Raw genomic sequence first — 15106 nt, 5'->3', positions numbered from 1 at the left:
GAAATGCCGGAAAATAATGATAGTCCAGGGAAGTCTAACATCCTACTAAATCGATGCACAACAAGATAGTTAATGTTGCGATTTGTTGTTACGTTCTGTATTATTTCAGACACAGATTTGTCGTCAGATGAAGGTGAGCCACCGCCTGTGTTCCCCCCTACTCATCATCGAAAGAGGCCACGATTGAGTGACATTTCACAGGATGACTGGACTATAGTGGATCAAACATAAAACATTTTGTTATTTACAGGGTCACATGGTGTGCTAAATAATGTAGGACTCGGTCAGTCTAGTGAATATTTAGAGTTTTTTCCTCATTTTATAAATGACAGGGTTATTTCAATTATGAAGGAACAAACAAACCTATATGGTAGACAGAAGGTGGCCACACTGAGAGCACAAAACAAATTAGGGCCCAATTCTAGATTCAAGCAAAGACGTTTCTGGCTATCATCCACCACATGTCAATCAGTGAGAGGCCAAGTATGGCCAGTCACTGCTGTAGTGATCCAGTGGTTAGCTGCAATTTTTGCCCCAAAACAGTGAAGTGGTGGAGAAAGCTTGCCTTCCACTTCATAATCATGGCAGTTTCCAATGGTTGTATTTTGCACAATTGCATCAATGAGAAGAAACTGAGCACTCCTAAGTTTATACAGGAGGTCTGCACTGTGTTAGTGTTACAGAGAGGAGAGAGAATTGAGGATTCTCACGGATCTGCAACGATTGCTCGATTGTCGCAGAAACATTTTCCGAAGCGTGTGGAAATGGCAGAAGGGAAGAAGAAAGCACAAAGACGTTGTGTAGTGTGTAGTGTAAAACAAAAGAACATTAGTCGGAAAGCTGGGAGGAAAGATACTTCTTATGAGTGCAGTGAGTGTAATGAAGGTTTGTGTGTCACCCCGTGCTTCAAGCATTATCACACTGAGGTTCACTATGCAAAATAGCTTATGTGTATGTAGCTATGCTTTATGTGCAAATGGTGTAAAAAATGTCTTTTCAATGTCAAATGATCACTTTCCAAAATTTATTTCTTCTTTAAATTAAATAAAGTAGTAAAAATAAATTTTTGACAAAAATTTATTTTCGCAAAATCGAGGAGAAATCCGCATCACTTCTTGGAAACAGTATATGCCCCATACACATGACTGTTAACCCATGTAAAGTTGAAACCTTAAAGTTTTAAACCATACCTGTAGTTTTTATGTATCTCTAACTAAATGTCCTTTACAGCTACTTAAAGTCTGTTGAAAATAGAAAAATCAGCCAGCACACAGGGAGTGGCATGCAGTTAAGGGCTTAGCATGGTAAGTGTTAAATAAATAATAATAATAATAAAGACTGTAGCCTTGCCCAAGGTATAGGTTAGGCTGGAAGGTAACTGTTGTGAGTGGTGAAACCAATGAATGTGATACTGAGAAAACAGGGTTGTGGTGACAGAATTAACTGTAACTTAGCCTGATTGAAAAGAAAAATCTGCAGTAATGTCACATTACAGTTGCCACATTGTTTACAGCATTTCTCACATTTTTCCTAAGTCACTGCTCAAAACCAACAACTTTTATCGAATATTCCTCTATATCCAACCTGTAGCACCTTTGTTAATTGTTTTGAGTCATCAGTTTTCTGCCTGGATTGATGTGATCTCCAATGAATTCATCTCCTGTGATGAAGAATTATCACCTGCAACATAAGTCTTCAATTATTTGCTGGATGTATTCCAGCCTCAGATTACATCCACATTTTTACTCTCTACAGCTCCCTCTGGTACCCTGGAAGTTATTCCGTAATGCCTTAACAGGTGTCCTGCTATCTGTCCCTTCTTCTTGTCAGTGTTTTCCATGTATTCCTTTCCTTGTCGATATTCCGGAGAACCTCCTCATTCCTTATGTTATCAGTCCACCCAATTTTCAACATTCTTCTGTTGCACCACATCTCAAATGCTTTAATTCTCTTCTTTTCCTGTTTTTCCACAGTCCATCTTTCACTGCCATACAATGTTGTGCTCCCAAACACACATTCTCAGAAACTTCTTCCTCAAATTAAGCCCTATATTTGACACTAGTAGACTTCTCTTGGCCAGGAATGCCATTTTTTGCCTCACTACTTTGTTTTTATGTCCTCCCTGTTCTGATGATCGTAAGTTATTTTCCTGCTTAGCTGGCAGAATTCTATAACTTCATCCACTTCATGACCATCAATCCTGATGTTAAGTTTCTCGCTGCTCTCATTTCTGTTACTTCTCGTTACCTTTGTCTTTCTTCAATTTACTCTCAACCCGCATTCTGTATACATTACACTGTTCATTTTGGTCAGCAAATCCTGTAATTCATCTTCATTTACACTGAGGATAGTGATCTCATCAGTGAATCCTATCACTGATACCCTTTCACCTTGAATTTTCATTCCACTCTTGAACCTTTCTTTTATTTTTGTCATTGCTTCCTCAATGTACAGACTAAACAGTAGAGTTGAAAGACTACATCCCTGTCTTACACCATTTTTAATCTGAGCACACGTCCTTGGTTTTCCACTGTTATTGTTCCCTCTTGGCTCTGGATCATATTTTATATTACCCTTATTCCACAGTGGCTTACCCCTACTTTTCTCAGAATTTCAAACATCTTACACCATTTGTGACTGTCAAATGATTTTTCCAAGTTAAAAAATCCTGTGAACATGTCTTGATTCTTCTTTAGTTTGCTTCCATTACAACCTTCAATGTCAGAATTGCCTCTCTGGTGCCTTTATCTTTCCTAAAGCCAAGCTGATCGTCATCTAATACACTCTCAATTTTCTTTTCCATTCATCTGTATATTATTCTTGTCAGCAACTTGGAGCACGAGCTGTTAAAATAACTGTGATAGTTCTCACACTTGTCGGCTCTAACAATATTTGGAATTGTGTGGATGATATTTTTCCAAAAGTCAAATGGTATATTGTGAGACACACACAACTGACATGCCACATCATGACTTGTAAAATGTTGGCAAGATGGCATTGAGTGAACATTTTTTGTGTAGTGATGTCTCAGTTTCTTTAAAAAGTGATTGTGAGGTTTGTAAAATTTGTGTGAAGAAGGTCAAAAGAGGTATCCTGTGTGCCGACTGCAAGTACTGGTACCACAAGAAATGTGTCAAAGTCAATTTGAAATATACAAAAGACGAACATGACTGGACATGCCAACAGTGCTGCAGAAAATGAAATAATGAACATGGAAAAGACAAAAGAAAAAATAATAGGCGTGTTAACAGATGATTTAGTGTCAATCAATACAAAACATCATGAACTTCTGAGGAAATATAAAGAGCTGGAAACTAAATATAAAGCAGTGGATTGGAATTATCGCCTAACTCAAGACAACACCATTGTTAATAGTCATTCCGAGCGGAAAATGTGGCATGTGCCGAAAAAAAAAAAAAATAAAATAAAATAAAACAAGCAAGAACTACATGTAAGCACAGCCCCAGTGACACCATTATCAAACAAATTCTCAGCACTAGTAGCGGATTGTGGTAACACAATAGACATAATCGAACCAGAAAGTAATCACAAAACTCCCGCTAAAGAACCAAAACAGAACTTGTCAACCTTAAGAAGCACCAAAGGGTTCCTTCTGTATACCGACAGTCATGGAAAAGATATATCCAAACGTTTTTGCGAAAGTATGGCTTCAAAGCATTCAGTTTTTGTGAGAATCAAACCTGGTGCAATGTTAAATGCAGTGGTGGAGAATATTACAACAGAAACAAGTCAACTGAACAAAGACACTCATGTTGTGATTACTGGCAGCGGCAACGGCGTATACAAAAACAAAAGCAAGACAGCCCTGCAGTGCTTCTGTAACATATTACCAAAAGTATTTCATACAAACATTGTCATCACAAACGTGCCAGTGCGACATGATTTACCACTGTGGTCATGTGAGAACAAAGAGATTCGACACTACACTTTCGAGCTACAGAACCATTGTGATAAATTTAGCCATGTACATTTGATAGAAGATGAGTCGTCATGAATGCGGATTCCACTTAAACAGGAAAGGGGAGGCCAAGCTAGTTTCCCACATAAGCAAACTCTGTGAGGAAGACAGTGTGGAGAAAGCTCCAACTGCTCTGGACTAAAACCATGAGACTTCTTTTAGAATATATGATCATAATAATAGTTTTCAGGGATGTATTTCAGACATGACTGAGTCCCATTCACGCAAAAAAAGCCAGGCTGTGAAATAAGTGATCACTCATTGCAGGTCAGTTCTAAAAAAACCATTGTATGCAAAATGTCATAAAAAGTGTAACTCAAACAATTTTGATTCGTGCAAGATGGTAAATAAACAAGAAGGGATAACACACTTAAAGTTAATGCACTTAAATGTACAATATCTCTGAAACGAATTAGGCATTCTACAAATATTCATAGAGGAACACTTGCCACATGTACTATATTATAGATCAGAAAGTTACATACTAGCAAATAGTTATTGCAGGCAAAACCATAAAGGTCGTGGTGTGGCAGTTTATGTTAATAAGGATATAGAAGCTAAAAAAAATTCCTTTCTGGAACACCACACCAAAGAAGGATCAACTGAAATGACAGGTATTTTAGTCCACAGTAATGATCTTAAGTTACCAAAGCATAAAGCGATTGGAGTATATAGGCCACCAAAAGCTGATGTAATGCTGTTTGTGGATAAACTCAGTAGTGTTGTTGGTCAGGCCGGTTCTAATGACCATACTATATTAAGTGACTTTAATATAGATGCAAACTCAAATAGTATAGTAAACTTGAAACTCAGTGACGTACTGACCTCATACAATCTTGTAAATATAGTGAACTCTGACACCAGAGTGACGGAAACATGTTCTACTCGAATAGATTATGTTATAATCAAATGGCTCTGAGCACTATGGGACTCAACTGCTGTGGTTATTAGTCCCCTAGAACTTAGAAGTACTTAAACCTAACTAACCTAAGGACATCACACACATCCATGCCCGAGGCAGGATTCAAACCTGCGACCATAGCAGTCCCACGGTTCCGGACTGCGCGCCTAGAACCGTGAGACCACCGCAGCCGCCTATGTTATAATCAACAAAGATGTTATAGATATGGTAAATTACAGTAACTTAGATTTTCTTTATTCGGAATACTTCTGTCAGGTGACAGAATACAAAAAATTCAGTTGTGCCTAAAATACCAAAAATAGTGCTACAGAAACGAATGCTGAATACCTCAAATATTAATGCTCTTAGAGACAAACTAATGAATGAGAAATGGGATTCTGTGTACAAGGTAAAAGGGTCGGAAAAGAAATGGAATGAATTCTACTCAATCCTAGTGCAACATTATGAATAGTTGTCCACTCAGAGAAATCCAGAAGGTAGTTAAAGACTGTCAAAATGGAAGTAATCCTAGACTAAAACTCCCAACAAATCTGATGAGGCTCAGGCAGCAAGTACATGATCTAAACCAGCTTTATAAAGCTACTACTATGCAGGTTTTCAAGGAAAATACAATAGGGCCAAGCAAACTTTTAAAACTGAAAATGTTAACCTAAGGTAGCAGGTTACCAGCAACACAATAGAACAGACTGACAACATAAGCAAAGCATCTTGGAAGCTGATTTACAAATACCAAAAAGGTCCCAACAAGATGAACATGGCACCACTCAGCATAAGATGTGATGGTAACATTATAAAAAAAAACCCAGATACTATACGTAATATTTTTAATCACTATTACATTTCTGGTGAACAATCAACCCATATTATAGATTCACAGGTAGAGACCTGATGCCATCTCACCCAGTGTATGGAATTTGAATTTGTGGAAGTGAATGAGCAGGAGGTTCACAGGGCAATATACATGCTAAAGAAAAAATGTTCATCTGGATGGGATGGTGTATCCAGTGCTATTACTAAAGCGTGCTTAAAACAAATCTAAAACTTTTGCTCACCTAATTAATTGCAACATTAGAGAAAACATGTATCCAACGGTTCTAAAAATGAGTGTAGTGAAACCAGTGTATAAAAAGGGAAGTAAGGAAGATATCTCCCACTATAGACCAATATCATTAATTCCCACTTTTAGTAAGATATTCGAAAGCATTATCCTTTCTCAGCTAAATATCTTTTTCACAAAACAAACTGCTTGTAGATTCGCATCATGGCTTCAGAAAAGAGCTAAGTACAACCACAGCAGTTACACAATTCATCCATGAAGTTTACTGTCTGTTGGACCAGAAGATGCAGACTGCAAGTATATTTTTGGACCTGACAAGAGCATTTGATACGGTAAACCATAGGGAACTTCTTAAAAATCTAAAATCTTATAGTATTAAGGATCAAGGATCAAGCCATGAATCTTCTAACCACATACCTGCTGAATCATAAGCAAAGCACTAAATTGTCATACAAGCTAGATAATAAAATCATGAATTCCCAGTCCACCAGTGAACCTGTATTACAAGGTGTACCACAGGGCTCAATCCTCGAGCCTTTCTCTTCCTTATATATATTAACGAAATTGCACAACCGATTAACTCCCATATTGTAAGCTATGCAGGTGACACGTCAATCTTATGCTATGGGAGTGAATCTAATGAGCTAGAATCTCTTGCTGTTAGTGGTGTAATAGAAGTAACAAAATACTGCAATGATCAGGGACTCAAGGTGAATGTCAAAAAAATCTCAGGTACTGACATTTAAAACAGGCAGGTCTCACCACAACAGTATGGATAGTGTGTGTAATATCTCTGCAACAGAAAATGGTACTGTAAATTCCTGGGTGTGTATGTCGATGAAAATTTGCGGTGGACACACCACATTAATTTTGTATGCAGAAAAGTCAGTAGTGCCATATATCTCCTCAGCCAGCTCGCAAAGATAGTTCCTAGCCAAGCACTGAAATTAATATGTTATGGAACACTTTACCCCTTTCTCAATTACGGAATTGAGCTATGGGGCTGTGCAGCTGATGGGCATTTAAAAATAATATTACTACTGCAGAAAAGAGCAATAAGACATATACACGAGATGGGACAGATAAATCAACCAACAGAAGCTTCACTCTTTATCTCATGGCCACCTTCCCCATGGCAGTATCCTCCCAGAGATCCGAATGGGGACTATTCTAGAATATTTTGCCAACGGAGAGAGCATCATGACACTTCTTCAATTATAGGCCACCACATGGTATTAGTATACATTAGGTGTCTTTAATGCAGTGGTTTCCATTGCCTTCTGCATCCTCATGCTGTTGATCACTGCTGACTTCCTGCCTTTCAGGGCAGTTTCCAATCCCACAGACAAGAGTGTGCCCTGAACTCTTGTCCGCTCCTCCACCTCCTTTGACTAGGCCATTGGCTGAATGGGGGTGACGTCTTATGCCGGAAGTCTTTGTCCGCATTGGAGATGGTTTTTATTTAAAATTTAAGTTGTGGTGCAGCTCAAACCGAGGACTGATGATGTTTTGATCACTAGTCAAAGGTGCTACCTCTGAACCATAATATTTGGCAATGTATTTTTAAACATCAGAACAGCTGGTTTGGACTTCAGTCTGCATGTAGCCATGCCGAGAGAATAAATTATGATCATATATGGAATGATGTGGACTCTCAGTGACTGCATGTTAAATATTCATTGAAGTTCTCCCACAGGTATACAACCCCAGAGCTACGATATTTTGGAAAATGTGAAAAAGAAACAGATTTTTCAAAATGTTTTGATTTTGTAGTGCACATTTTCTGAAGAGTTTGATGTATGAAATATGTACGTTCAAGGAAATGTAACATACAATATTTTCTTGTAAGTGTGCAAAAGTGCTGTGCCATGCCTCTTCCCACAGCAGTCTTCTATGGCATGTCACTGTATTTTGCTATGTAGAATTCAAATGTATGTATTTTGTAATTGAAGCCATCAGGACAGTGGAAATTAAAATATCTTGTGGTTCCTCTCCTACCCCCTGTCAGCCAGTTTGACACCCCACCCACTTAGAAAAACTCATAAATTGTGACCATGCCTTTCAGCAATTAACTTTCTATTTTGTGTGACATAATATTAAATATAAGAAACATAAAACCAGTACAGACAAGAGACAAGCAAGACAGTACACATTTCTTCAATCCATAGGTCCCAGCAGTTTTCTCTCTCTAATCTTGCTACACCTTTACATGGCGTGCTTTCCCTTCTGCGAAAGAATCTGCTACCTCATCAAACGTTTTGTTACATGAAAAATCAAAATGTCATTACCTAATACTGGGAAAGCTGTTGATACCAATAGACCCAAGAGTGGAGTGGTTTCTCTATTTGATTTCATCTATTCTGTTACTGTTTGCTAGATAAAATGAAACAGGCCTTTCTAATACTGCAGCAATTGTAACACATGCCAAGAGACTGTTTAGGCACAAATGATAATTTTTTATCTACCACATTTAAATAAATAACACGACAGAATATAATTAAGGAAGGATGAATATCAAATGCCTGTTCGGCCTACTACAAGCAAAATGTTTTATGTCAGGAAACAGTTTCACATTTCGCTCATACATCACAGTTTCTCAAGCACAAGATTGAAAAGCAGTGGTGGTAGGAATTTTTTTTTATATATAAATTTGGGAACATCATGTTCATATAATTTGTGTAATGCATTTCTTCTCCTGCATCGTTCTAAGAAACAATCTTGTCATCACTAATTCAGTAACTATCCCTGCCATTGTCAAAACTTATTCTCCGATTAAGTTCACTAACCCTGCCAGAATCAACAATTCAGTTATCCCGCATTTATTCTACGGTTAGGCATTATTGTGTGTTAGTACTATGATTTTTCCACACTATTCTGAGAATAGAATTTAAGTGGCTGCTAACTGGGGACAGTAAAACTGGCACTTAACAGTGCAGCAAACTGGCAAAAACTTTCAGCCAAAATTTCATTTTCTTGGACACACCAGGAAGATAATATGTAATCTTTCTTACCTGTTAGTTGTTTATTTCCACTCTGATAGTCTGAATCTATGGACTCCACTAATAATTATAACACCATTTATCATTTGTACACCCAATCAACCACATAAACAAACAGTGATTAGTATTTTCAGCCATTTGGGTTTATATGGCTCAGCTTGTATAGCCCAGTCCCCTTTTGTCTGTGGGAAAGTTCTTTATTTCTTGATTCAACATGGATTCCCCTGGCAGAAACATCACACATTCAAAAATCAACTTATGATTGATTCAGAAATCAACTTTGAATGTGTTGAAAAATGTTCACAAACCAACAGGGATGTGTTTCAAAATCATATGAATAATTGACATACCCCAATACGCTGTTTTGGGAAATACCGAAGCTTCCGATCCCGCCCGTCTGCTTTGACCCATGACGTCACAAATATGGCGAAAACAACCATAAACAACAAATCCAATATGGCGCATATAAAGTTGGTACGTACACATTATGGGGACGAAAATACATCGAAAAACAAACACACATACACACACGCACTTTCCACAAAAAACCAAATGGCACTATCGGGACAAGCACCGGATAGGGTGGGGGCAAACTAAATATAAGCAAATGTAGACACCCACCCCCATACACAACCACACAAAAAGATGAAAAAAACCGACATTAAAAACTCCCCAAATACCACTAAATACAATTATCATCTGGAACTGGACACTTCCATTGACCAATATAGCTCAACAGCAGCTCCCAATCCCATAAATTAGGATCAAACACTTCCCTTGGCCTGTTGTTGTTGTCTTCAGTCCTGAGACTGGTTTGATGCCGCTCTCCATGCTACTCTATCCTGTGCAGGCTTCTTCATCTCCCAGTACCTACTGCAACCTACATCCTTCTGAATCTGCTTAGTGTATTCATCTCTTGGTCTCCCTCTACGATTTTTACCCACCACGCCGCCCTCCAATACTAAATTGGTGTTTCCTTGATGCCTCAGAACATGTCCTACCAACCAGTCCCTTCTTCTAGCCAAGTTGTGCCACAAACTTCTCTTCTCCCCAATTCTATTCAGTACTTCCTCATTAGTTATGTGATCTACCCATCAAATCTTCAGCATTCTTCTGTAGAACCACATTTCAAAAGCGTCTATTCTCTTCTTGTCCAAACTATTTATCGTCCATGTTTCACTCCCATACATGGCTACACTCCATATAAATACTTTCAGAAACGATTTCCTGACACTTAAATCTATACTCGATGTTAACAAATTTCTCTTCTTCAGATACACTTTCCTTGCCATTGCCAGTCTACATTTTATATCCTCTCTACTTCGACCATCATCAGTTATTTAGCTCCTTTACTACTTGAAGTGTCTCATTTCCTAATCCAATTCCTTCAGCATCACCCGACTTAATTTGACTACATTCCATTATCCTTGTTTTGCTTTTGTTAATGTTCATCTTATACCCTCCTTTCAAGACACTGTCCATTCCATTTAACTGCTCTTCCAAGTCCTTTGCTGTCTCTGACAGAATTACAATGTCATCGGCGAACCTCAACGTTTTTATTTCTTCTCCATATACTTTAATACCTACTCCGAATTTTTCTTTTGTTTCCTTTACTGCTTGCTCAATGTACAGATTGAATAACATTGGGGACAGGCTACAACCCTGTCTCACTCCCTTCCCAACCGCTGCTTCCCTTTCATGCCCCCTCGACTCTTATAACTGCCATCTGGTTTGTTTACAAATTGTAAATAACTTTTCGCTCCCTGTATTTTACCCCTGCCACCTTGAGAATTTGAAAGAGAGTATTCCAGTCAACATTGTCAAAAGCTTTCTCTAAGTCTACAAATGCTAGAAACGTAGGTTTGCCTTTCCTCAATCTAGCTTCTAAGATAAGTCGTAGGGTCAGTATTGCCTCATGTGTTCCAACATTTCCACTGAATCCAAACTGATTTTCCCCGAGGATGGCTTCTACTTGTTTTTTCATTCGTCTGTAAAGAATTCGCGTTAGTATTTTGCAGCCGTGACTTATTAAATGGATAGTTCGGTAATTTTCACATCTGTCAACACCTGCTTTCTTTGGGATTGGAATTATTGTATTCTTCTTGAAGTCTGAGGGTATTTTGCCTGTTTTATACATCTTGCTCACCAGATGGTAGAGTTTTGTCATGACTGGCTCTCCCAAGGCCGTCAGTAGTTCCAATGGAATGTTGTCTACTCCGGGGGCCTTGTTTCGACTCAGGTCTTTCAGTGCTCTGTCAAACTCTTCACAAAGTATTGTATCTCCCATTTCATCTTCATCTACATCCTCTTCTATTTCCATAATATTGTCCTCAAGTACATCGCCCCCTATATACTCCTTCCACCTTTCTGATTTCCCTTTCTTTGCTTAGAACTGGGTTTCCATCTGAGCTCTTGATATTCATACAAGTGGTTCTCTTTTCTCCAAAGGTCTCTTTAATTTTCCTGCAGGCTGTATCTATCTTACCCCTAGTGAGATAAACCTCTACATCCTTACATTTGTCCTCTAGCCATGCCTGCTTAGCCATTTTGCACTTCCTGTCGATCTCATTTTTGAGACGTCTGTATTCCTTTCTGCCTGCTTCATTTACTGCATTTTTATATTTTCTCCTTTCATCAATTAAATACAATATTTCTTCTGTTACCCAAGGATTTCTACTAGCCCTCGTCTTTTTACCTACTTGATCCTCTGCTGCCTTCACTGCTTCATCCCTCAAAGCTACCCATTCTTCTTCTACTGTATTTCTTTCCCCCATTTCTGTCAATTGTTCCCTTATGCTCTCCCTAAAACTCTGTACAACCTCTGGTTCTTTCAGTTTATCCAGGTACCATCTCCTTAAATTCCCACTTTTTTTTGTAGTTTCTTCAGTTTTAATCTACAGTTCATAACCAATAGATTGTGGTCAGAGTCCACATCTGCCCCTGGAAATGTCTTACAATTTAAAACCTGGTTTTAAATCTCTGTCTTACCATTATATGATCTATCCGATACCTTTTAGTATCTCCAGGGTTCTTCCATGTATACAACCTCCTTTCATGATTCTGAAACCAAGTGTTAGCTATGATTTAAGTTGTGCTCTGTGCAAAATTCTACCAGGCGGCTTCCTCTTTCATTTCTTAGCCCCAATCCACATTCACCCACTAGGTTTCCTTCTCTCCTTTTTCCTACACTCTAATTCCAGTCACCCATGACTATCAAATTTTTGTCTCCCTTCACTATCTAAAACATCTCCCGATACCAATATCAACGTACACAGCCACACATGGGGATTGAACACCTCCCTTGACATGCGGACTGTTAATTTTATCCGTCATATCCATTCCTGAACAAAAAACAACAAGCGATTAATTTTACTAAAATTACCACTAAATTAACATTCACACAAAGTCGTTAACTCACTGAAACGAATTCCACTACAAACACAGCCAACACTAACAATTCTGGATAATGAGCAAAAGCAAACTGAGCCCATTACACCACACAAACGAAAACCCTGAACATACCACCAGAGAGCACAACAAACCACAACACGACGACATGTACAAACACGCCACACTTACAAGCCAAACTCCGCGCCGTCATGACGTCACACACGAGAACACCCATACGTCAAGGGTCAAAGCCGACGCGTGGTATCGGACGCTTCTGCCAACCCCTGGTTTGTCCCCTCCCTCCTCCCGATCCATGCAAGCATGTATTAAAAACATTATGTTACTATTTGATACAAATACTGTTAATGTTTTTAAATAGTTTCACATGTGGGCTGGTGACTGATTTCTGCATCTCCTCTGTTGAATCATGATGCGTAGAGGTGTATGAATGCAAGTACTAGGCCGTATACAACATTAAATTGGCAACTCTGCCACTTGTCGTGTTTTTGTGTCAGTTTTTTTACATGTTACATGTTTTGTTCAATCTTTGTTTGATACATTTTGTAAATTTCTATGGCTATGATGTCAGAACGGACCAATAGTAAATAAACTGAAAATTGTACAACCTATAATGGAAAATGTTTTCTTTTGAAAGATATATCAAGGCTGTCAACTCACCTGCAAACAAAATTATCAACATTCGACACTGTTTGGTAAGCGCAATGTTAAGAACATAAACTCAAAATCTTGATTCGTAGACAGTGTTCTACCGAATCCAATCACCCCAGAAGTCACAAAGTAGCCAGCTTCAGATATTAACTTCACAAACTGAACATAATACCCATGAACAAACATGATTACACACAAGAACTGAACACAATAAAACAAACTGCAAATGAGAATGGAGAGTAGACAAAATAAACCACAAAATACAAAAACAAACAACAAATAACCACAGAACACACACACACAAACAAACACAATACACAACAAATCAGCTGAGAGTAAGCAACAAATGGCACATAATGACTTACACAAAAACAAAGTCACACACAGGGTGGGTAATATACTAAAGAAACAAGGACTTAACATTGCATACAGAACCAACAACACAATACAAAGCAGACTTGGAAGAAACACCACCAACACTGACAAATACAGCCAGTCCAGTATATACCAACTTACTTGCAACTGCTGTCAATCTGTATATGTGGGCAAATATGTAGGAATTTCAGAACCAGGTATACAAAACACCTCAGAGCACTGAAAAGCAATAGCTCACACTCAAAATTTGCAGGCCACCTTATAGCACACAACCACTACCCAGCAAACTTTGAAACTGACAAATACAATTCAAAACTCAGATGCCTCACTCAACCAGACATGCTATGAAACAAATGAATACCACACAGCCCCAACAACACGTAACGGCAACTAAAACTCTGCCCATGTTTTGAGAAATCGAAAAAGTGCAGTGCCAAGTGACCATAGGTCACGAAGTAACCCTATTTACTTCACCAAAAACACAGGAGAATGCACCAGAATCTCAAAACTGTAAGTTACACACAAAAAATGTGATACAGATTCCGTTCCGTTCGTAAATGCATAACAAACAGAAAAATAAATTTCATTTTGCTGTTTGTAGATGACAAGTTGTATACTGTGTAGCAGAATAGCTACCAAAATAAATGTACAATAGCATCACGTATGGTATATTAATCAATGGATACATCCACTTTTCGCCAATTAAGATATAAATCGAATTTTGACATAGGCCCTAATGTTATAAAGAACACAAATGTTAATAGGTAGACCTAACAACAATTTTACAGTGAAAAATAAAAATTAAACCCATTAAAGGCAGCACAGAAGTGCTGAAACATGTATTGGTGAAACAAAGCAGGAAAACAGGTGTCTTGCATATGGCGGAATTTCTCATCCCATTTTCGTAGCAAGCACAGGCGTAACAAGAAAAAACCACACCACAAGATGATTGGTCTCGAGTTGATTGATTTTTGTTGTAGAATAAAAAAGAACATTAACAGTATGAAACAAAGAACAACACAGGTTAGCTCAATCTTGCATGGGTCTTATATCATGATTAGTATTCTTCAACAGTTAAGAGCAGCCATTCTTGTACTTGGTGTGTGAAAAATAAACATGAAAATTGGAATGTGATGAATGCATACTAACAATAGGCCAGAACAGATTTACTTGTGACAGTAAAAAGTGCTTACACTGTTATTACATGTAAATTACATATTCTTACTTGTTGGTGTACAAATCTTGCTCCTTTTCATATTGTACTCTAAGTTCTTCTTGCTTTTTCTTATAAGAATCGGCTTTCTGTTCGGCCATCCATACCTGTAATTATGAGGTTACATCTTTTGAAGCAATAATTTAGGTAACTGACATTATTCCGAAGAATAAATACAGATATATGAATGAAAGCTGTAAAGCTCCAGTACAGATATGAATCACTAATCCATTACATGCGTCAATTCTATAAGGAAATGACATTGTTATAGGTGGTTATATATTGAGCCAGATGCTTGTTGGAAATTATTGGTTGGATTAAATGAGGCCAGTAACAAGATGCAACTAGGCAATGACTTTTACAATATCTCTTGATATTTTCTGTTTTGTAATATACTCAAAATGGGAATGAATACAAAAGCAGTCAAATGTGGTATAAGGCTTTAACTTCATGCAAACGAAATTGTGACATTGTATCTGGATTTCTAAATAAATCATTTCTA

The 15106-nt window shown here is 38.0% G+C and overlaps 1 protein-coding gene across 1 annotated transcript in view; it reads right to left on the bottom strand.

Moving 5' to 3' along the window:
• Positions 1-15106, bottom strand: part of LOC126354678 (corepressor interacting with RBPJ 1) — a 59469-nt gene that overhangs the window by 43653 nt on the left and 710 nt on the right. The window contains exon 2 of the mRNA XM_050004480.1: positions 14617-14711. Coding sequence (XP_049860437.1) covers positions 14617-14711 — 95 coding nt within the window. The remainder of the gene's footprint in view (positions 1-14616; positions 14712-15106) is intronic.

Source organism: Schistocerca gregaria, chromosome 3 (genome assembly GCF_023897955.1).
Source record: "Schistocerca gregaria isolate iqSchGreg1 chromosome 3, iqSchGreg1.2, whole genome shotgun sequence".
In the NCBI taxonomy this organism is placed as follows: Eukaryota; Metazoa; Arthropoda; class Insecta; order Orthoptera; family Acrididae; genus Schistocerca; species Schistocerca gregaria.
This window is presented reverse-complemented; position numbering and strand designations above follow the sequence as displayed.